The 22,325-nt window shown below is 39.2% G+C and overlaps 4 protein-coding genes across 7 annotated transcripts; 1 reads left to right on the top strand and 3 right to left on the bottom strand.

Annotated features, from left to right (window-relative positions):
• Positions 1-708: 708 nt before the first annotated feature.
• LOC107045359 (COP9 signalosome complex subunit 5) lies at positions 709-2,917 on the bottom strand. Its single transcript, XM_015267626.2, has 4 exons — positions 2,815-2,917; positions 2,363-2,692; positions 1,502-1,931; positions 709-1,289 (listed from the first exon to the last, which is right to left on the bottom strand). The coding sequence occupies exons 2-4, from the start codon at positions 2,512-2,514 to the stop codon at positions 840-842; spliced, it is 1,032 nt and encodes a 343-aa protein (XP_015123112.1). The 5' UTR covers positions 2,515-2,692; positions 2,815-2,917; the 3' UTR covers positions 709-839.
• A 10-nt stretch (positions 2,918-2,927) lies between these two features.
• LOC107045358 (probable ATP-dependent RNA helicase DDX49) lies at positions 2,928-6,087 on the top strand. The gene is made up of 5 exons (XM_015267625.2): positions 2,928-3,135; positions 3,283-3,476; positions 4,017-4,534; positions 5,081-5,436; positions 5,782-6,087. The coding sequence occupies exons 1-5, from the start codon at positions 3,063-3,065 to the stop codon at positions 6,051-6,053; spliced, it is 1,413 nt and encodes a 470-aa protein (XP_015123111.1). The 5' UTR covers positions 2,928-3,062; the 3' UTR covers positions 6,054-6,087.
• Positions 6,083-10,453, bottom strand: LOC107045360 (transmembrane protein 53). 2 transcript variants are annotated; one of them, XM_015267627.1, is made up of 6 exons: positions 10,374-10,453; positions 8,727-8,843; positions 7,706-7,978; positions 7,288-7,559; positions 7,034-7,211; positions 6,083-6,823 (listed from the first exon to the last, which is right to left on the bottom strand). In XM_015267627.1, the coding sequence occupies exons 2-6, from the start codon at positions 8,817-8,819 to the stop codon at positions 6,677-6,679; spliced, it is 963 nt and encodes a 320-aa protein (XP_015123113.1). In that variant the 5' UTR covers positions 8,820-8,843; positions 10,374-10,453; the 3' UTR covers positions 6,083-6,676. The 2 variants fall into 2 exon arrangements, with proteins under 2 accessions (XP_015123113.1, XP_015123114.1); XM_015267628.1 differs by lacking the exon at positions 10,374-10,453 and adding an exon at positions 8,900-8,914.
• A 2,201-nt stretch (positions 10,454-12,654) lies between these two features.
• On the bottom strand, positions 12,655-21,106 carry LOC107045377 (E3 ubiquitin-protein ligase SH3RF3). Of its 3 annotated transcripts, none has more exons than XM_015267655.1 (7): positions 19,855-21,106; positions 18,656-19,246; positions 18,047-18,222; positions 17,819-17,970; positions 17,125-17,289; positions 16,832-16,945; positions 12,655-16,554 (listed from the first exon to the last, which is right to left on the bottom strand). In XM_015267655.1, exons 1-7 carry the CDS (start codon positions 21,104-21,106, stop codon positions 16,371-16,373), a joined length of 2,634 nt encoding a protein of 877 aa, XP_015123141.1. In that variant the 3' UTR covers positions 12,655-16,370. The 3 variants fall into 3 exon arrangements, with proteins under 3 accessions (XP_015123141.1, XP_015123143.1, XP_015123144.1); XM_015267657.1 differs by having other exon boundaries at positions 18,053-18,222; XM_015267658.1 differs by lacking the exon at positions 17,125-17,289.
• Positions 21,107-22,325: the final 1,219 nt, after the last annotated feature.

Here is a 22,325-nt window from a genome sequence, read left to right as displayed (position 1 = left end):
GTACCATTCGTCATTTAATTTAAAAATCATTGAGGAGACCATTGGAATCACTTCTTACTGTGAAATGACGAAAGATTATTTGAGTGAACACTCGTCAAAATCTTGACTAGGTAAAAATTCGCAGTGAGTGGTAATTGTTGGAGGATCGCAAGGGACGTCCATCGATGTCATGGAATTTTAAATAATTTTTACTTCACGGAATCATTTACCACCTCTGGAGAATAATCCATGCGGTAGTATTTGTAATCACGTTAATCATTAATTGTTCGTTTTTAATGTCTTTTTTTTCTCTTCTTTTTGTACGATCCCAGCAAACGCAAACCGGTTCAAACTGCAGATGAAAAGCGAAGAGTATGAGACGAAGATACATTGTCATTATTATTTTTTATGAATTAGGATATCGCAATAAACGACTTCAAATAATTATCACGTTTTTTCCACTATAGTTTCACTTGTTTCGGCCCTAAAGAATTAATTTTCAATATTCTTCAAGCAATGATTTTCGTAAAAAAAATTGAACCTTCGCATGAAAGAGTTATGAGGCAAGGGATAACGTAAGGGAAGTACCAAAACCGAAGCCAACAACAACAACAGTGGAAACAGGACGATTACACTAGGACAATCGAGGAAAAATGCCCTGAAATTCGACGAGAAGTTGATGAACTGCTGGATAACAGTGACAACTACAAAATGGATTTTAGTAATGACAACTGTGAGAACATTCACGTTTTTATTGAATTTTAATTCCTCAGCAAAAGTTTCCATGAAAAAACAACTGTACACCCCGTCAGCCTCACGTTCTTCCTGTTTTAATACGAAAATAATAGAAAAAGGGATTATTAAGTCTCCATTCGGATGGATCCAATCTGGTTGAACAGCTTGTCCTTGATGATCTGTGTCATCAGCCCCTGGATGACTTCGATAGTCGTCTTGCAGCTGTCCCTCGTGGCCTTCGTGAGCTTATCTTCAGGCTTCACTTCCTGCGACTCAGCAGCGAGTAGAAACCCGTGACTACTGCGGCTCACGAGAGACTCCGACTGCTCGAGCTTGTCAGCCAAGTCGAATATCTGTCCAGTCGTGTAGTCTGCGTTCGTCAGGAGACTCGATGAGCTCAAAGTGTTCACCCAGTACTTGTTCCAGAGGGACTCCAGTATGCGTTTGTCCAGGGAAGACTTGAAGTAGGAGACTTCCAGGGGGTAATACTGCTTACAATGAACTCCAAAGTCCTCGATTTTGTTCAGGGGGATCGTTTGGTATTCTGAGGGCTCTTCATTCGCTGGTTTGTAGCCCTGGGGTGAAAGAAAATTAACTCGTCAGTGGATAAATGATTAATTATTTTTTGAATTGATTCGTTTTCATCACTTAAATGACTGATCAATTGATCATTCAGAGCTTGATTAATTATAAAATGATCAATTGTTCATTTATTTAAAAAAACAAATGGTTCACGATAGAAAAATCGTTTCAAATTGTTAACAATTAAGAGTTAGAAAAAAAATACCTTAGGATAAGTTCTGAATGCCCCAAGACAGACTTTCCCCGCTGAAATGGTCCTCACAGGATCGATGACAATGGCCACGAAGGGATCCTGAAACGTCTGATTGTTGGTCTGGGTTGACACATCAATTCCCGACAACCAGCAGCCATACCCAGGGTGACTGTGGTACCAGCCAATGGCGTTCTCCGGTCTGCCCACTTGCTTGGCAGCTTCTATGTAGGCAGCCATGTACTCGTACGCCTGCTCGTGGGCATTGACACGAGTCTCAGTCCCCTCAACAGGTAGAGCGAACGAATCCATCACGATCATCGTGTTGGCAGTCACCTTCCCCAGGAGGAGACCCATTATCTCCAGGGTACCACCTGAACGTGCGTGCATCACCATCTTCAGGAGGGCGAGAGCTGAGATTTTAATGTCCTTGAAGAAGTGGGGGCTGAAGGTGGGGAAATTCAAGGGGATTAGAACATTCTGTTGGATCATTTAAGCATGATCTTGAAGCAGATAAAGTTTTTATTGATTTTTTGCATAAACTTTTTGGTCGCAGGTGAAAAGAATGAAGGGCTTTTTTCGGACTTTGAAATGAGACTCGATTCATTCATTGGAAGAATACGCTGTTGCAATTTTTTTGAAATGTAAACAACAGTTGCTTCTAAATTTTCAATTTTGGGAATTTAACTTGAATTGAAGAATGAAACTTCCTTGAAATTTCAGTCCCTAGATTGATTTATCAATAATAATGGAATAAGTTCCATTTTAAATTAATCTCTTTCCCCAAATTTTTTCCTTTCATCTGTTGCCATCAGAACAAATGAATAAATCCCCCCATCATTCCCCCACGCGTCATTAACAACAGAAATTAATTACTCTTTCTCCCAGGGCTTGGCAGCCAGGATGCTCTGCTGCTCCATGTAATCGTATTTGTATATCTCGTCCACTGCTGATATCGTCTCCACATCGTTCGACATCTCCCACATCCTCTGGGCAATCGTCGGCTCTTCCTTCGACGTTCTAGCCATTTTCGCAGTTCTCTGATCCTCGCGTCCAATAAAATCCTTACGTCGATGGACACCGATATGATTTTATATCTCCAAATGTTCACAATATTCCTCTCAGCTTCAGCACCTCCAGAACAAAGGAACAGCGAGGACCTAACCTCCACCAAATATTTGTTTTTATGAACGAAGATCCCCTCCCCTGCGAATTAATTCAATTAATGGAGTGGGATATCGACTCGAAAAAGTGATGACTGTTCATATTTCATGGGTTATATCATTTATCGAAGGGTTTTTAATGACATTTATGAGGGAATTACCTACCGAGAACGACAAACGCTTTTTATGCTAGTTTTTTTGGCTTTGGGCGAGTTTTTGTAAACATTCTCCCATTCTCCTTTCCCTCCAATCAGCTGTTGCTTGCGAGACGCCATAACCTCACAATAAGTCTCTCCACGTGGGGATCTGTCAGAGCAACTTGATAAACATTTCAACTGTATTTCAGAACTAATTTTAATGGTTAATGAGGAGCTCTTTGTTTTGTTTTAATGAGTGATTGAGGGTTGTTCATTATGAGTACGGAAATAAAGAGTTTTGAGGATTTGAAGCTGAATTCTTGGATAATAAAGCAGTTGGCAACAATAGGTAGGAGGAAACTTGTCAAAAATTTAATGGAAATAATAATAATGGAAATGATTCAAACGTTTTTTATGCAAAAATTTTACGAGAAATGAAAATATTTATGTTTGATTATGGATTTTTGTGAGTTATGTTTGGTGATGTGATTTTCAGGGGTGAAAAAACCTACCCCTATTCAGCAGAATTGCATTCCGAGGATACTGGCTGGTGATGACTGCATTGGGTGTGCTAAGACAGGCAGTGGAAAGACACTAGCCTTCGCCCTGCCAGTTCTTCAGAAGCTGTGCGAGGATCCTTATGGCATTTTTGCACTGGTCCTCACGCCAACTCGAGAATTAGCGTTTCAGGTATGAATTGAGAAAAGTTTGGAGTATAAACAGCCATTTCTTCACTATCGCAAATGATTAATAGGAACATAGAATTAATTACGATTCACTTAAGAATGGACAATTAAAAATGAGCAACTCGTTCCCATAATTCTAATGAACTCATAATTTTCCTTTTTTTTAACCCTTAAAATGATCATAAAGACGAATAAAACATGATTGAATGTCCCTTATCAATTAGAAACCTAATTGCAATTTAATTTCATTAATTAACCATCACGAGAACAATAAAAAAATTAACAACGTATGCTCTTAATTCATGAAGCTGAAACTAGCGAAAGATTCGATCGCAGAATATTTCTCCGACGAATCTAGGGGTGTACAAATGTTTTCAAGTAATGTACAAACTCTTTCGCACTTGAAAAATATTTGTACATATCATTATGTTACTCTCAATAATGCTCTCCTACACTTAAATATCTCCTAAATTGAATTTTCCACTGACGAATATTCTGCTAATTTAAGCTTCATTATTAATTCACTAATTTCTGCTCTCGCCAGATTGCCGAGCAATTTTCAGCAATCGGCAACGCGATAAACCTGAAAAAATGCGTGGTGGTGGGTGGAATGGACATGATGGTCCAAGCCCAGGAACTGGCGAGGCGTCCTCACATAGTGGTGGCCACCCCAGGAAGGCTTGCGGATCATTTAGAGAGCTGTGACACATTCACCCTCGACAGGATTAAATTCCTGGTGCTTGACGAGGCCGACAGGCTGCTCGGGGGCCACTTCGATGAACAGATAGCCACTATTTTCAAAGCCCTCCCTAAGCAGAAGCAGTCTCTGCTGTTCAGCGCCACGATAACAGACACTCTCGAGCAGGTCAAGAGGGTGGCCTCCAACAAGGTCTTCGAGTATGAGGCTGAGGACGACTCGGGCACTGCCACCGTCAAGGAGTTGGATCAGAGATACGTTTTGTGCCCCAATGACGTCAGGGACGCCTTCCTCGTGGAGGTTATCAGAACCTTTCGGGCGGAAAATGAGAGTGGCTCCATTATGGTCTTCACTGATACCTGCAAGTATGTATTTCATTGCTGGATAGTTATGTTTTATTTTTTTTTTTTTTCATTTTTCATTTCAATTTTTTATTTCTTTCATTTACATTGATGAAGGTTTAAATATGCTAATCAAAATTTAAAAATACTAAAATAATTGATCATCTAAATTTCCAATTGATGATGAATTAAATATTTTATCATATGGAACCGTCAATTTTTTATTGAGTAAATAATACTCAATTTCTTATAAGGGATTTTTGATTATCCAAATAATCAAATCAATCTTCCTAACTAAATTTGTCTCTGTTTATTTTTTCATGCATTCCCCATCAATTACATGAAAATGTAATTTACAAAAATTGTAATTTTTAAAATAAAAGTAGATCTTCAATTTCCGAAAAAAATTCTTGAAAAAAAAATGTCTTCAATGGTTCACAATGCAACTGAAAGAGAAAGTCTAATGTTCAAGAGATGTTGAAAAGGATTAAAATTGAGAGAAAAATGTTAAAAATCCCTGGCTAATTCCCCATTCAACAATAAATTCTTTTCACGACTGAATTTCCTCAGATCCTGTCAGCTTCTCTCTATGACTCTGAACGAAGTTGGCTTCGAGAATGTTGCCCTCCACGCGATGATAAAGCAGCGCGAGCGTCTGGCTGCCCTCAACAAATTCAAATCGAATCACACAAAGATCCTGATCGCCACTGACGTAGCTGCGAGAGGACTGGACATTCCCCTCGTCGAGCTCGTCCTCAATCACTCGATCCCCAACGTTCCCAAGGAGTACATTCACCGAGTGGGGAGAACAGCCAGAGCTGGGCGCGGTGGCATGGCCATCAGTTTAATCACCCCTTATGACATTAAACTGCTGCATGCTATTGAAGAGACCATTGGGACTAAATTAACTGAGTTCAAAGTCGAGGGTATGATGATGAAATATTCTACTTTATGTCATTTCATTTTATTTTCATAAAAATCCAACATCGTGAAGCCAATTGCGAGATAAAGTTTCACTTCACAAAACGCTCAACAGTGATTTTAACAATAAATTCGTCTTTTCCAACATTCCTTTATTTACGCTCCTATTGTTCTTTATGGAAATGAATAACATCATACATCAATTCAATAGTTTTCAAATTAATAATTTCACTATACTTATGATATCATGTAATGGAATTGCATAATGTAGTGAAGTTTACCACTTCCTCATTACAAATTTCTCATCACAAAATTAACAAGGTAAATTGATTTTTTTCTTCTGACTTCAGATAAAGAAATCGTCACGATATTCACGCAAATATCCGTGACAAAGCGCGAGGCTGAGATAAAACTGGACGAGACTGATTTCTACGAGAAGAAAATGATCAATAAGCGAAAAAAATTGATTCTGGAGGGGAAAGATCCCGATGAAATAGAGGAAATTCTTGCTGCTAAGAAGAAACAGCGAAAACGAGAGAAGAAAAAGGTCGAAGCTAATAGAACAAAGGGTAAAGCTGTTGAGAATGAGAAAACTGTGGAGAAAGGGTCAAACGATAGTTGACACATTTCATCAGGAATAAATCACTTCAATTGACTTTAATTTCACCTTTATTCAATATGTGGTACATCACAGTAAAAAAATTATTTGCTTCCCTGACAGATATTTATGAAAAGAGAAACAAATTCTGTTGATTGCTCAATAATTAGGTTAATGTCGAATCATCGATTAATGGGGCTGATTGAATCAACTGGGTGACGTTTGATTCACTGAAGGCAATTGACTATACATCAGCGAATGCTCATTTTTACCCCACAATCACAGGAAATTGCGATTTTCAGTTGCATAAATTTTTTTCACTGTTGGATATGCAAATTGAATGGGAAATATCTTGATCTATGTGAAATTAACGAATTATTGTACTTATAAAAGAAAAAATAATCTTATATTTATCAACAATTTTCGTATTTCAAATCTCTAAGCGAAAAATTTCGTGAACCATTTGTGTTCTTGAAAAACGAAATAGTTCTCCTTAATAATGAAGGGGAAATTCGAGACGAAGTGGCAGCTAAAGGCACTTGATTGCTTATCCAACAGCGGTATTCCCTTTCAAAAAGTCATTAGAACACGAGAGTCAATGCTGTAGCTCATTTTATATCGTATTTCGACCGCACATCAAGGTTGTGTCAATTCAGCATACGGGCGCGAAGTTTATCCTCATTCTTGACCATTTTCAGCATGTTGAGGAATGTGTACAGTTCTTGGGTGTATTCCCTCGGGTATTTTCGGAAGTGTCCAACGTGCGCTGAATGATCGAAAATCTTGACATACGTCTGAAAATAAAGCGGAAAACGTCAACATTATTAATATTTATTAACATGAGAAAATTCATGAGTAATTGTTAAAAATTATTTTTCGATTGTTTTGCACAAAAAATAGAATCTCTCCCATATTCTCAGAAATACAACAAAAAATCTCCCTCTCAAATGGACTGAACTCAATTCTTCATCAACTTCTCGGATTATTATTAAATTAAGACTCACAGGTGTTCCCATCGATTCCCAAGAGTCTCGAACCCTCATATTGCTCTCAACAGTTCCAACAGTATCAGTATTGCTGATCAGAAAGAGAGCTGGTGCCTTGACTAAATTCGTGTGAAACATTTGACTCGATCTGATGTAGTACTGCGTCGCCTGATTGTAGAATGTCTTCAAGTGATACCTGAAATTGTTTAAACAAACCAATGAACAACATCTTGTCTGTTGGGGCATGAGTAATCGAGGAATGTCATATTTACTCTAAATATTTTTCAAGAAATTTCTGCATCACTGCATTGTTCTGGAAGACAGCTTTGGGTATGCCGATGCACATTTCACTGACGTCCACGGCACTGTCCCATACCTGACCGACAATTCTCTCCATCAGGGGGTCGTATCTTCGACGATCTTTGTGGACGTAAGTCAGTAGCTCTCCCCACATGTATCCACCAACGGAAAAACCGTGGATCATTATTTGCTGGCTATTCTTTGTGTTCTGCTCGAGGAAGGCCAGCAGGTCGTGTGCAATGGGCTGTAACAAAATGTTGATGCTGATTTTTAAAAATTTAGAACTTGAATCGGTGAATTTTATTCATCTAGACTACAGGTGATTTGAGGGGAAAACATCGGAGGAAGTTCACTCGTGAGAAATGTAAAAATTTAATGAATTGTGCATACTCTGGTCCCTTTAACTGGCCACATTATCTGCCAGGGGGTCGACCCGACGTGAAGGACGTCAAAGCCCTGCTCCAAGTACAGTTGAGCGTACTTCCTCACGTACTTCGGCTTTGCCATCAGCCACGAGAGCAGCACCAGCAGTGGTTTATCCTCTGGCTTTCCATCATTCTCCAATTTTTCCAGAGTCGGTGGCCTCGAGTCCATGGTGATGAGCTCCATGTTCTTCGTGACATGGTGAGTCGATACTAGCCGACAGCCTATGAAACCCAGCAGCTAGAGGGAAATATTATTATGATTTTATTATTATTTGCATAATTTTTTATTCCAGAATGTGACGATTCTATCGGGTGATATATGTCTTGACCCGCATTTGCTGTCGTTTTATCATAAATTTCTCGTTCATAGTCAGTAAATTTTTTCGGATCTCTTTGCTCCGCAAAAAATTCTACAATATTATCGTCTTCCGTGAACTGGTCGGCAAGCTGAGAATTTATTCGGCTCAACCACTTTATTGCTGAATTAAAACCCCTCCGTAACGACTACTTGAGATTAATCACTGGTTTATCATTTGAATGGCAAGAAAATCAATCGAAAGATGCCAGAGTCCAAAGGTATCAAAGAATCCGGCGTGATCTCGGGGCATGTGAATACCGCATATAACTGCGTGGTTTCTGAATAGAAATTCAAATCTGCCATGAAACTCATTCTATTGAAATATTTTCTGCAGAAATTCCTCGGCTCAATTTTTCTGAATTTTTTGTTTGAATTTTTTAATGAGGGGAAAAATAGTGTGGAAGAAAAAAAATCATGTTGAAAAAATCCTATAGAGTATGTTTAAATAAAAAACAAAGTTCAAGTTGCCTAGAAACACGAAATTCTACCGATTTCATTTGTAGAATATTTTCTATTGGAATTTTTTTAGAAAGGGTGCGAAATTTATCAATAGAATCGCCCAAAGAATTGAATACAATTTTCTGTTGAATTCCCTATTATTTTTTGCTCGCATTGATGTAAAACTCACCAGATTCTGCTTGTTTCCACGGAGTGGTGACTGCCTGATGGCGGCGAACCGGCTGCGAGCAAGGGTCACCACAAAATTCCGCACGAGCGACATTATGTGCTGTCAGTGGTGGACTAACTGCAAGCGATAGATTTATAAATCAATCAGCCCCGACTCTTCCACGAATAGTTTACCGTAAATATCTGCAACCCTGTGTCACAAAAGCTTTCATTCAGCAGAGTAAACCGAAATATTCGCCGCTGATTCTATTTAAATTCCTCTTTCCACCGTAACTCATAAATCATAAACCGGACTATTCATCTCTGATTCGATTTAAAATCCTCCATCCATCGTAAATCATAAATAAATTCACGTAATTGGTTGAGGAGTACAACAAAGTGGTAGAATTTAGCAATTGTAATTTTACAACGCGGAGAAATCCTAATGTCCTCCACTAGTTAATGAAAATTAAATGACATTTTCTTAATGTTCAGAATTCCAAAGAAAATTTATCAATTGAGGCCAGTCGAGACCCTCTACAAACGGAAGCAACTGTCCTCTTCATGAAAAAAAAAACAATTTATTAAGAATTTGGTGATTTATTGATAAAAGATTTGCTACGCGCCCCCAACAACGAGAAAATGACCAAATGGGTACTTTCGACTCATGTTTTAATGTTCATGACTCGACAATGAATTCATTAATCAAGGCTGATTATAACCATTATATCATTACAGTTCGATAATTACGCAAGTCCGCAAACATAAGCGAAAAAAATTAATATAATTAGTATTACAATTATACATCATATAATAATGGGGTAAAATGAACTCTTGTGGCTTTTTTTTAATGTTCATGACTCCAAAATAAATTCCTCAATTAAAGCTGATTGTAAGCAGGAAGAATGTAAAAAAATACTCAACAATAAACACTTCTGAATTTTTTTAAATATTCATAATTCAGGAGCAAATTTATTTGGAGTCAGTCTAGGCCCATCACAAGGGAAGACCATTTGAAAGAAGTCAAGTGTCCATTTTCCCACATTCTCACAACAACGAAGAAACTCGTAACTCCTCCGCCTTCATATGAGTGAAAATGAGGCAAATGAACACTTTCGACTCATTTTTCAATGCCCCTGACTCCAAAATAAATTCATTAATTGAACCTGATTATAAACACGAAGAATTAAAAACAATCCCATCGTATCGACAATTCAGTGAATTTTAGCATTTCAAAAAAAGTCGAGAGCATCTCTATTTTCTCCCGTGCGCGAACGGTAGTTTTACGCGTGCCAAGCCACATCCGCATTCCATCCGTCAATATCAACAAAATTAATTCTCCAAAAATAACAACGAATTGTCGGATAGCCGTGACATCTAATAGCCCACTGTCACGTGGTTGTGAGCCAGTCTGACCCAGGAATTTCGTACAAACCGTAGTGAAGAAACTAGTGCGAATGACTGCAATAGGAAATGGAGTTTCTGTCACGTTTTGGCGTTCGTCCCTAGGCACATCCCACTCGGGATTATTTTTGCGAGACAGAATTACAACACTCTCGTTATATTATTCAGTGGTCTCGCGCATTATTGACACCGTGGGAGGCAGCATTTACATTCAACTTGAAACGGTAACCATTCAACCACAATTATCCACTGATAAATTACTAACTGGCATAAATGCTCGAGCCACAAGTGCAGAAGACGAATATTCTTATTCCTCCACTCGCGCTGTGCGGCTGACGACTGAAGGGTGAGTGGAGAGTGCTGTCGCATTAGCCGATGTATATATGTAGACATATGCACGACGCATGTGTCAAAGAGAGAGAGAGAGAGAGAGAGAGAGAGAGAGTTAAATGCCCGCCGTACAGTCCCAACAAAATTATTCATTTTTATTCATTCGCCCGAGGTTGATTGAAGAAGAGAAAAAAGGAAAGGAGAGTCTGGGGTTGGCGGACATTCTCGCATTGAAGATGATGATGCTCTTCCGGATGAGCCATTTTTATATTCCAGGAGGATAATTTAAATAATTTAAATAAGGTAAAGGCTCATTAAATCACTCGTTATTTGACACTTGAAAGAATGGACATTGATCTGCATACTGTAGACTCTTGTAACAGTACAAAGACGCGTCATGAAGCAAAAACTGACTACGATTATGCAGTCCCAATATTAAAATATGGATATTCTCTTCACACTTAGAATGACAGACATTACATAATATAATAATAATAATAATGGCAGAACCTTTTTAGTTTCTAATTATTAATTTTTGTCAGTTATGCTGTTTATTCTGCCGAAAGGCAAGGATAGAAGTCGAATTTTTGGGTATTCTTTCAGTATTCGAAAGAATATATCGATGTTAAAACTTTCCGGATCCGAGAGAGATTGAAAAATTGAATTTTTTATTTCTTCCCACCCGCGTTATTTTGTATTTTTTAATTTCTTCTCGTTAAAATGAGATCATAAAACGAACATATTCATATGCCTCCCGTGTTTTCAAGTGGCTTCTGGATCGCCAGGGAGCCAATTATCCCTTTTTAAAAATTTTCAGTCTCCAATTCATTCATCATTATATCAAAAAACAAGGATAGAAATCGAATTGATGGGTATTCTTTCATTATTGGAAAAGATATTTGACGGGGTTATTCGTCCGTAGGAAGAAAAATATATATAACAAGAATAAGAATGAGTCGAATTAACTTAATCTAATCCTGAAGATGGAAAAGGCAAAAAAAATAATAATATAGTATAGGGGAGGTTGGGGTAAAATAGACACTTTTGACTTTTTTTCAAATGTTAATAACAGCTGAAAAAATTGAAACATAACAGCTGATGAAATTCAATAGTTTTTTTTTCAATGCAACGAACATTTCTTTCCCTTTGTAATGAGCCTAAACTGAGCTCAATTGATGAATTTGTTTCTGAGTTATGAGTAATTTTAAAAAAGTCCAAAGTGTCCATTTTACCCCATCCTCCCCTAAACTAACATCGCTTTCGTTTTTTTCGCTTCGTTTTAACGAAATGGTAAAACGGTCCAAGTCAATTTCGACTATTCGTTACTTTTCAATGAATATCTCGGAATCTAGGGCAGATGGAAAATTTTTTGTTATTACCTTATTTGTCCAGAAAATTGAGGGCTACGAAAAAGATGATGATGTTAATGTCGGTATCTCCCTCAGATTCGGAGATATTCCTCGAAAACTCGGCTGAGAGCTAAGTCGACTTGAACCGTTTTACCGCTTCGCTACTGAATTCTTTTCACATCATGCACGCAGTTAGTCTTAGGCATGAGCGGAAGTCCCTTGCTAATTAGCTATTGGAGAACCATGAACGGTGAATTTATTTTTGAAATATTCGCGTGGAATGAGGAAAGTGGGACACAGTGGTGCGGAATTGTCGGCGAATTGTCACTCGAGGACGATTTGATAATAGTTGAGTAGCGTGTCGATGGCTCGGATGTCGTGACCGGTATTGTTATTCTTTTGAACGATGTGTCGCGTGATGTTCCTCATGATTATTGAAAATTGAAGCTTTAGGCGGGGGTTCAGTGGAAATTGAGGGGGGAGGTAAGGCGAGTTGATTTCAGGATTAGGTTTTGTGGGAATTAACAGATTGGTTTGGGACGAAAATGTCCGATAGAAACGATTTTATTCAAAAAATCAGTAAAATTTCATTGTTCCAGACAACTCATTCTATTCAGACATTTTCTGCAGAAATTCCTCTACATAATTTTCATCAATTTTACCCTCTACTTTTCTCCTCCCTCCGTGAAAAAAAATCAAATAAAAAAACTTTAAAAATTTGAAATGAGGGAATAATATAGAAAATGTCTCAGTAGAATAAGTTGTACAGAAAAATCAGATTCAATTTTTTTTATAGAATAATTTCAATTGAACTCGGAAAACCGATAGTACTGGAATGAATGATAAATAAAACTCCAAGACAATGACTTCACTCATATTCTCTCCACCTTTATTACATTTTCTTGTTCCTTCGATTAATGAAATATATTAGAGAATGCTACGTGTGTAAATTACGCATGGGCACAACATCAAGAGATTCCGCTTTTCCTTCTTTCGTTCTTTGTTACGTAGGAATTTGTTTCATCGTCAAGTTTTTTATGTTTGGAAGTACTACTAGCTGATCGGCGTTCGTTTGTTATCATTTCAACAATTGTTTCGGTGGGTACCGGATGAGTACGTGAAAACATTTGCTATTTTTAAAATTCAGTAGAAAATTTCAAGAGAAGTATTTTTTTCTTCGAATGAATATCTCAGGGCGTTTGTATTTTTTTTATGTTAAAACCTTTTTTGTAGCTCTATTATTACTACAAAATCAATTACGAAAAACCAATACCATTAGTTATTTATTTTAATTCATCAAAATGAAAAAATGAGCCTTCAAAGGTTTTGAGATTAAATAAAATCCTGTCCAGTATTTTTCGCCCAATTTTCATATTCAGCAATGAAAAAACATTCCAAAATCGCAATTGTAAATATTAAAATTTTTTCACAAAAAAAAAACCCTCAAAAAATTCTCAAAAACTTGTCTCGCCATTCTCTACTGAATAAATCTTCTCCCACCTCTGCATCCCGCAGAATAAATGTCTCTGAATTCCTTTGCCCACAGTTAATAAAACGTAGATAATTTGAACCATTAAAATTGCGTTACAGTTTGGTTTCCTCGTCTACCTCCATAAACCCACTACTTCGCTACAATAAATAATTTGGACGTCATTATTACTCAATCGATAAATTAAAAATTGCTCAGTGAGCCCATCGTTGTGGGTGGGATGAAGCTCGTAAAACTCGTCCAAGACGATAATGTCAATTATTCTGTTTGTGCTTATATGGTACAATATTAATCTCCTTTACCACCTATTTTATCATAAAATGTGACTTACTGATCTACAGTCATACAAAATGGGTGTATAAATATTATCTTCATTTTGGGAGGGGGTGTACGACGGCCATTTTGCGGTAACATCCAAAAATAATCGAAGAATTTACCTACCAATAGTTTGTGTCAATGATTTTTATTCATTAGTTTTTGTTCAATCTTAAAGTAGTGAAGTATTATTTTTCGAAAAAAGTCAGCGAAAATATTCTGACATTGTGCTTGTGCGTTATTAAATTCGTGCTGAAGATTAAAATGTCATTGTTGAGGGGCCTTGGGTGTGAAAAAAATACTGAGGCGGGGGAAAACTGCGTTATGAATTCTCCGTCAAAAGGGGATTAAAAAATTTGAGACAAGTTGAAATTTTTTTTGAGATTAAACGAGAGAGATTGAAAGTGGAAAATACTTGGAGAATTCATGACCCAGATTTCCCCCGACTCCAGTAGATTTCCATCACCCCTTCGCCCCCTCAATCTCAACTCTTCGATTATAATTGTTGAATTGAATCCAGAAAACGTACCTGAACACAAAAAATTCCATTCCACTCAATTTTCCCATCTCACTTACAAATACTCATTTACATTTTTTATCAATTACGAACTCTCGAATTATGCGTGATTAATCAATCAATACATTTTCCTATCTAAACGCAGTACAGACGTTACCCTATCCGACAGAAGCCTTGAACACTCGCGGAGTCTCGATTATGACACATTTTCATTTTCCATCCCTCAATATTCAATTTATGTCCAAAATAACGGATTAATTAATCGTTAAATTTTTTTTTAAATTTATTCTACCTAAATGTTCATTCTTTAAGAGCAAGAGTATTTGGAAAATTGATGACTGTACGATGGAGTTGCGACTCGCGAGGGAAGCGTTTAGGTACAATTGAATCGTTACCAAAAACTATAGTAATCAATGCAACTATTCAATAATACAATCTATGTATATTATATATTTCCTTCCGCTATTGTTTTGGCTACACAGTATATTCCATATAAAACAAATAAATAAAATTAGTTGAGTGAATTTACAGTCTAAGTACGTTGTCACGTTTCCATTCAAATAATCAGTATCCACTTGATTCATTCAAGAGTATTTCAGCTACAGGATATGCTTTATCGTTAATATGTGCATTGTCAAATTGAGTGTTCGTGACGAGGACGATTACAGCTTTAATCTGTCATTCTGTAAGTAAATAATAAAGGAACCGAATACTGTTCGTGCATTGAACACAAGAGACAGCGGTATTTCACCAATGATGCTCTAAAAACCCATTAAAAATCCTAAAACGAATAAATTGACGAAATAAAAATGTAAAAACAATTATCGAAAAATGGCTAAAAACCACGTGAAAGCTAATGGACAGCGATAAAAATAGTAAAAAAGATGTAAAACCCCTGGAAACCGTTAAAATAACATTTCCACGAGACGAATGTATTTAGTTGCTAAATAATTCTGTAAATGAGCACTTTTCATACATAAAATTTTGAAATAAAAAAACTTCCTTCGAATTTTCCCTCTCATAATCAGTCATCTCTAACAATTTTAATGAAGAAAATTCACAGAAAAATCAATAAAAAAGACTAAGAACTCGGCAATGTTCATGCAATACACAAGTGCCTGAATACAACTGTACAAAAAATGGCATTTTCATAAGTCTCAATCAAGTTAGTCTTATAAATTCCCAATGATAACCACAAGACAAAGACACAATTTTCCCTAATGATTACTGATTAAACATAAAACGAATCCATGTTTTATCAACTAGGCGACATTTCAACTAATAATATTTCAACTGCTAAAGTTGAAATAAAGAACAGACAGATGATATTCGTAGAAAATCTATCCCGAAATTTCTTAAAACGTCAACCATCAAGCAAAATATTCGTGTGTTTACAAATTCGCATAAACAATTACGTCATCCACAGGAAAATCCACACGAAATTAAATTAAATTAATTCAGTCACTCGAAAAACAGTAAATTGTTCACACAATGCCTCTGACATTTATAGAGAGCTCCAGAGGAGCCAAATTATTGGTAGGCGAACAGTTTACTTACCAAAAAATTTGCACAGATTCAGTAAAAAAGACAGGTAGCAAATTGAGATCAAATTTTCAAAAATAAATTGCTAAATAAATTATTAATATTAAATTATGGATCGCCTACAATTGTTAGTAGGAAAAAAATTGAATCTTTGCGTGATATTAATTAATGACGTGGCAGTTGAGTGGTTAAATTGAGCTCGATTACGTTGTTTATTAGAACGTAAAAAATAAAAACAGAAATGAAAATTGAGAAATTTTGGCAAATTCTTGAAAATGTAGTAATTGAGAACAAAAAAAACAGTTGATATGTCGTAGTTAAAATTGACCAGTTGAAATGTCGCTTAGTTAAAAAGACGTGTCACCACATGACTCGATTCTACTATAATTGATACTCATCGAGTCTGAGCGTAAAAAGAAGATCGATCAAACCTCAGATCCATGATAATTCCACCCTAATTACCACCATTGGCAGTAATGAAAATTGCACACAAATTCGGCATACGAGTGAATGCCTACTTTACTATAATTTGTTCATTCTTCAGCCATGGCAGTTATCAATTCCCCTACTATACTTTCGGCACTTGACTCAGTCAATAGACTACTCACTCAATTTAATTATATCGAATGTCATTTTCATTTTACTGTTTCTGTGGGCTGTCCCTTCTACGACTTCTCTTCATATGCAAGTCTCTAGAACGAGACGACCATTTGTCGTGTCTCAGAAAGCCTCGACAAAACTCGCTGGGAAGAGACCAGTACGTCCTGTACGCTGTTGGGTCCCTTTGTACCATCCGTCGTCACGCTTTTTGTGGACATATATTATATCACCGACACGCAATTCCAGCTCGAATTCACTGTTTGGGGGGTACGGGACAATACACCGAAAACGGTTGACGCGTTCTCTGTGGAAAAAGAAATGTTTTAAGATCATTCTATATTCATAGAAAATTATTATTTCTCAATTTGAATAAATTCATAATTTTTTCTTTCTCGTTAACCATCAAAAAATTAAATGTTCAAATGTTTTTTTTTTTCATTGATCATTAGGATAACAAACAATGAACAATTAATAAAATTCTAGAGCATAAATTTTCCAAGCATTATTCTCAGAATCCCTCATCTCCTTAAACCCCAAACCATCTAAATAAACAGCTGTTTCACCCCATCAAACGTCCTCACCTCTCACGAGTAGCTGTCTGCTGTTTACTCTGCTTCCCCATCCCCGCATCGAGTGAATTGCTCTTTCGATGATGATTCCCCGAGACAGCAACAGCACATCCAGCGTCCCCAGACCTGCAAATAAACATCTCCCATTACTCCCCGATCTCTCCCCCAAATCCGCCGACTGATGAGTGAATACAAAGGCCAACAACAGCATGCAGTGCAATCAGAGCAGAAGCTCATGACATACCATTCCACGAATGACACTGGATTAACAAAAAATATCTAAAAGCAGCAGTCGAATGACTAACCTCTGGACAAAGGAAATCGGCAACGACGGCCGTTCCTTGTGCTTAACTCTTTGTGACGCTGTGACACTCCCCTGAACCGTTCCAGGATACACTCGAAGATGATTTGGGGACACTCCGTCCTGGTTGGGTACCACCTGGAGCAACTGACTTGGACAGGACCCCGAACTGATCCCAATTCGGTCATGTTATCATTGCAATACCATTTTTTTACCTATTCTCTCGTATTATTCTTTATCTCGTCACATGTGTTTTGGATTATTGCCAACTACGTTAGTAGTGCATGACGATAAATTATGCAGAACAAAAAATTGGGGGAATTGGGGATAAATGGACCGTTTTTTTAATTTTTCAAGTTTCTTTTTTCATATTTTTTTTTCATCACAAAATCCCGGAGAAAATTTCTCATCTTTTTATAAAATAGAAATGCAAATAAACATTTATGATCTTTTTTCATAAAATTTGTACAAAAAATAGTTGGAAGTTCATTAAAAAAGTTTTTCTATTAAATTTGCTTATACTTATACTTCAATTCACCCAAATTGATCCATTTTACCCCATTCTCCTTGACAAAAACAAAAACACTAACACAAATGCAATGAATCAAAATGCGATGCGAATTAAACGCGTATTAATTGATAAATAAAACGTGTAATGAAGCACAATGCAACATCCTGTGAATTTGAATGAGTCTCACCGAACGTGAACAGTGTCCAAAGAGGTGACAAAATTTCCGTCTTCGAAGACTGGATTGTCCATGGAGTAAGTGGCTGGAGGTGGAGACTTGGATTTCTTGATATTCGTGAGCCTCCTCATCAGGGATACGCCCTTCTCCTTCTTCTCCTTGGTCTGTAACAATTATTGGAGGCGTTAGAGTTGACATTGGTGGAAGAATCGAGGGGATTGATCAGTAACGAGCAGTGACCTTTACTTTTTCATTGGACTTTGTCGGCGCAGCTGCGACAGAGATGTTTGGAGGTGGTGTGATGCCCCCAGTGATCCTCAAGCTGTTCGATGGACTTCGATTGATGTCGGAGGAGGTTGTGGCTGCGGGCGAGGTCGCTGTGGACGGGGGTGACAGCATCGTCTTGCCTGGGGAAGCTGGAAGGATTGATTGAGAATTTTTTATTCAATTTTATCTCATTTAATTTGATTTTTTCTATACAAAATCTTGATTTTATTCTATTTTTCATTGATTTCAATTCGTTCAAGCGTGCAGCCAATTATCTTTCATCAGATTTACAGAGTGAATATAAGGAAAAAAAAATGAGTAAAACATAAAAAAATGAATTTAGAAAGTTTAATCTAAGACATTTCCCAACACCAAATATTTCAACTAAATTAATGGATAAAAGCAATTAAAACTCGACTTTCAACGAGAAAAAAGTTCAAAGTTCTTGATGCCCTCAATCACATTTAATTAAATTATTCATTTTGTTTTGCGACTGCTTAACCCAAAACAGCCTCCCCAACGTCTCCTATCTCCCCCAATCTTCGCACAATCTCCCCTTAAAAAAATGAAAACCTGTCTCACCGACACTAGAAGTCATAACAGCGCTGTGACTCCTCCCCAGTGGATTCCCCTGCTCACTGGCCCTGGGTGGGCTCTGCCCCTGAGCCTGTCCATGCCAAGAAGCGGACACCGCTGGCGAAGGACTGACGGCCCTGGGGGGCAATTCAGGTGGCGGAAGCGACCTGGGGCTGTAAGACTGCTGCGCCCCCTTGCTCTTGGTATAAGTGACAGTCCCCCTAGTGTCCCCAGCACTCTGCACAGTGGTCAGAGTAGCAGTCTGGTGAGTGCTGGTGGGAGTGACCCGACAGATTCCCCTCTGGCACTTGGCAGGTGCCACATAATTCCCCGGGAAAACCCCGCACTTCTGCGTTCTATTCGAAGTCCCCTTGAACCAGCCATCCTGGCACCTCTCGGTGACCATGTAGATCCCCCCCTTCCGCAGCTCGAGTTCGTCCCCCTTCTGAGGTTTGTAAGGGTAAAGAGCGATGTAGGCAGCTGGTAGATTACTGCTGCTGGAGGCTGGCAGACTCGAGGAAGGCTGAGCAAGGACAAGGTCACTGCTACCACTGCGCCGATGCCTGATGTTGTGTTCAGGCCCGGAAGAAGCATTACCTGTAGGAATGAGAGTTATTTTTTACATGCGTCAAGTCAGCCGGAAATTTACCATTTTCTCACAATTTCTGGCTTAACGCATACCTCGTGCTGCAAACTGACCGGTCAACTTGCCCAATTGTCAGTAATTTTTTCCCGTTGTCATATTTTTCATGAATTTCTTTAGAAATTTGAATAAAATTATGAATGACGCCGAAACGGAAATCGAAAGTTTGGTTAATAGTACTTTAGTACGGAATTCCAAATAAAATCAGAAAAGTTTCGTAGCACTTTTCTTATTTATTATTATCGTAGAATCTATAAAGCTAAATTATAGAAAAACAGTCGGATAACATTTTTCATTGGATAAATAATGTCGGAAGTCTTCTCATTTGAGAACTAAATAAAGAACTCTCTCAAACATAATATTTGGAGAGCTCTGGGGTCCAAAGCTCAGCCCAGGGTCGAATTTCGAAGTAAAAAGGTAACATGATGAGCGAGATTTTCTGTGGTCATTTTTGTCACGCGAAATTCCGTCGCATTTTTCTGCCGAAAAATAGTGAGTAATGGGCCTTCGGTCAGTGGCGTGTGATCGACCGGTCAGTTTTGTCCGTTACCCCCCAAATTACCTGTCGTCGAGAAAGCCTCGTTACCGCCTGAGCTGTTGCTCCCCCCATTGGCATCCAGTGGAGGGCTGAGGATCTCAGCTGAATGTCTATGATGGGGATGCTGATGATGCCCAGTGTTCATAGCAGTGAAACTGTGCCTTTTGGCAGTATGACGACTGCCAACAGCTGGTGGTGAGGTAGCAGGGCTGATGGGGCTGCTGGGTGCTGTGCTGGAGCTGCTTGAGGTGCTCGAGCTGTTGGGAGTGTTTGGAGTTGTCGTCGTGGAGCTGCCCCCCGAGGAAACCGTTGAGCTCGAGTCTGAGACTGCCAGAGCCCCTGTCACTGGAGCACTGGGATTATTCTGGCTCGGTGTCTGCACGTTTCTCGTGTGATCCGTGGGGATCAGAGGGGTTGTTTCCTCATTGGTTGGAGTTGGTGGAGCCACTCGAGAGGGTCCCGGCTGGACGTTGGTCGAGAGCTTCATGAGGGCTCGTGCTACGCTGTTCAGCTCGACGAAGGCCAGTGGAAATATTCCTATTCTGTCGAGAAGCTTGCCCTCAGCCCAGTTCTCGTCCACTCTTCTTATCACACTTATCACCTCTCCCTTGTTGAAGGTGAGGCAGCCGTCCTCCTCGTCGTTGGTCATTCGGAAGTCGTAGAGGGCTTTGCACTGGGGCACGTGCGGTGGCAGGGGCGTCATCACCTGGACGTAGGACAGGGGAAAGACCCCGTGATTCGCTCCACACTCCCCGAAATACCAGTTGTTGTCTATCTTCTTTCGCAGAACAACGATTTCCCCCTTCTTGAAGCTCAAGTCACCGGGGACTTTGGAGATGTAGTCGTAGATGGCACGACCGTAAGGCTGATTGTGCAGGTGTACCTGCTTGGCTGAGGCATTGGCGTGGCGTGCTGGGTCGACAGCCAGGACTATTGGCGATGGATTTGTCGGGACTGGGGCTGGTGTCACCTGGTGACCACCGAACAGACGCTGAGGGGTGCTCAGTGCCCTTGTGTGGGGCTTGCCACTCTTCGGGGTGGCGTTCCTCATACCCTCCAGGATTCTCATCAGGAGGACGTTTGGGGGGAGGTCGTCCACCTTCACGTCCACCAGCACTCGACACTCTGGACATCTCAGCTCGCGGTGCGTGCTCACTATCTCCTCCAGACACTTCTTGCAGAAGGTGTGCTGGCAGGGGAGAACCTTGCTGGAGGTGTCCAATCTCTCGAGGCAGACCGAACACTCCAGCAGGTCGTTCAACATGCACTCGTCCATATTTTCTGGTTTATTGTCGGTTGGTTTTTTTTTGGAGGGAAGGGTGGGGAACAGCTAGTTCACTTGCATTTTTTTATGGTTCAGTGGAGATTTGGGCTCTTATGACACTACACTGTTGGAATTTTCTTAATTTTAGTGGTACACTGAGAATAGTTGAAGTTTTCTCACTCATTTTAATGAAGATACGTTAATTAAGACACTTGCACTCACGTCGTTTTACCTCACACGAGTTCCTCGAGCCACAATTGTGAATGCACTATCCTTGGAGATTTGGGGTGCTCTTATGACACTACACTGTTGAATTTTTTTTAACGTTAGCGGTACACTGAGAAAATAAATGAGTTGTTGAGTGAATTTATCTCTCATTTTGGACATTTGCAGCAAGTACATTCGTTTGGGATTAATTTTTTTCTCTGTGCAACTGCATTTGCAATTCACATCAAATAGTTCATCAAATAGTTGAAGTTTTCTCACTCATTTTAATGAAGATACGTTAATTAAGACACTTGCACTCACGTCGTTTTACCTCGCACGAGTTCCCTCGGACCACAATAGTGAATGCACTATCACTCAATTCACTTTCGCTACATGAGGGCGGTCGTTAAACTCGTAAGAATAAGGAATTCTGTTATCCACGAGTTGCGAGTGACACTTGCACCAGTTGTTGGGCCCTGTTCTCTCATTTTTCCTCACCCCAGGGCTGATTTCGGGGGCAGGTGGACGTTAATTCCCCCGGTAAATCGGTCACCACTGAAAGTGAGCAACGGATGGGAGAAAACGCCTTGTTTGCTCGTGTGTGTGTGTGTCACCGCTGAGAATGCACTAAACTCACTGACAATTTATCTATGAAGTCTCGATTACTGGAGAGACTCACATTTCCCAGAAAATCGGCGATACTGATTGGAGTTGGCGTCCTATTCCCACGTGTTCCAGTGCAAAAACTGACGTCATTATCGAATCTTTGCCAACGAGCGACCGTTCACGTACATGATTCTCGGGGAATCAATCACGCTCCGCCATTTCCGGCCCCGTGTGATCGTTTTTTTAACATTCCCCACTCCTCTGTTTGCTGGGTTTTAAACCTGGTTGTGAGCACGCATGGGGCATTGGGGGCGCCTAGGGGGGCTCTCATTGGCCCGTGGGGAGGGTGAGGATTTACAATCGTCGGCGGAGGGCATCGATCGAGGCGGCGCTTGGAATTTGAAGTGTTGACGAATTC

Source organism: Diachasma alloeum, unplaced genomic scaffold, assembly GCF_001412515.2.
Source record: "Diachasma alloeum isolate Michigan unplaced genomic scaffold, Dall2.0 Dall_scaffold_00914, whole genome shotgun sequence".
Taxonomy (NCBI): domain Eukaryota; kingdom Metazoa; phylum Arthropoda; class Insecta; order Hymenoptera; family Braconidae; genus Diachasma; species Diachasma alloeum.
The sequence above is the reverse complement of the archived record's forward strand: the minus strand, read 5'-3'. Positions and strand labels throughout refer to the sequence as shown.

Excerpts from the sequence above, each read along its gene's own strand:
- LOC107045359 (XM_015267626.2), bottom strand. The coding sequence starts at position 2,514 with ATGGCTAGAACGTCGAAGGAAGAGCCGACGATTGCCCAGAGGATGTGG. Across the intron at positions 1,932-2,362 it reads GCCAAGCCCTGGGAGAAAGA|CCCCCACTTCTTCAAGGACA; the intron begins GTAATTAATTTC and ends CCCCACCTTCAG. Across the intron at positions 1,290-1,501 it reads CATTCAGAACTTATCCTAAG|GGCTACAAACCAGCGAATGA; the intron begins GTATTTTTTTTC and ends CTTTCACCCCAG.
- LOC107045358 (XM_015267625.2), top strand. The coding sequence starts at position 3,063 with ATGAGTACGGAAATAAAGAGTTTTGAGGATTTGAAGCTGAATTCTTGG. Across the intron at positions 3,136-3,282 it reads AAAGCAGTTGGCAACAATAG|GGGTGAAAAAACCTACCCCT; the intron begins GTAGGAGGAAAC and ends TGTGATTTTCAG. Across the intron at positions 5,437-5,781 it reads AACTGAGTTCAAAGTCGAGG|ATAAAGAAATCGTCACGATA; the intron begins GTATGATGATGA and ends TTCTGACTTCAG.
- LOC107045360 (XM_015267627.1), bottom strand. The coding sequence starts at position 8,819 with ATGTCGCTCGTGCGGAATTTTGTGGTGACCCTTGCTCGCAGCCGGTTC. Across the intron at positions 7,212-7,287 it reads TTTCTTGAAAAATATTTAGA|GTATCACTTGAAGACATTCT; the intron begins GTAAATATGACA and ends AAACAATTTCAG. Across the intron at positions 6,824-7,033 it reads GGGAATCGATGGGAACACCT|ACGTATGTCAAGATTTTCGA; the intron begins GTGAGTCTTAAT and ends CTTTATTTTCAG.
- LOC107045377 (XM_015267655.1), bottom strand. The coding sequence starts at position 21,106 with ATGGACGAGTGCATGTTGAACGACCTGCTGGAGTGTTCGGTCTGCCTC. Across the intron at positions 19,247-19,854 it reads CGAGGCTTTCTCGACGACAG|GTAATGCTTCTTCCGGGCCT; the intron begins GTAATTTGGGGG and ends TCATTCCTACAG. Across the intron at positions 17,290-17,818 it reads TTGGACACTGTTCACGTTCG|TTCGGGGTCCTGTCCAAGTC; the intron begins GTGAGACTCATT and ends AATTGGGATCAG.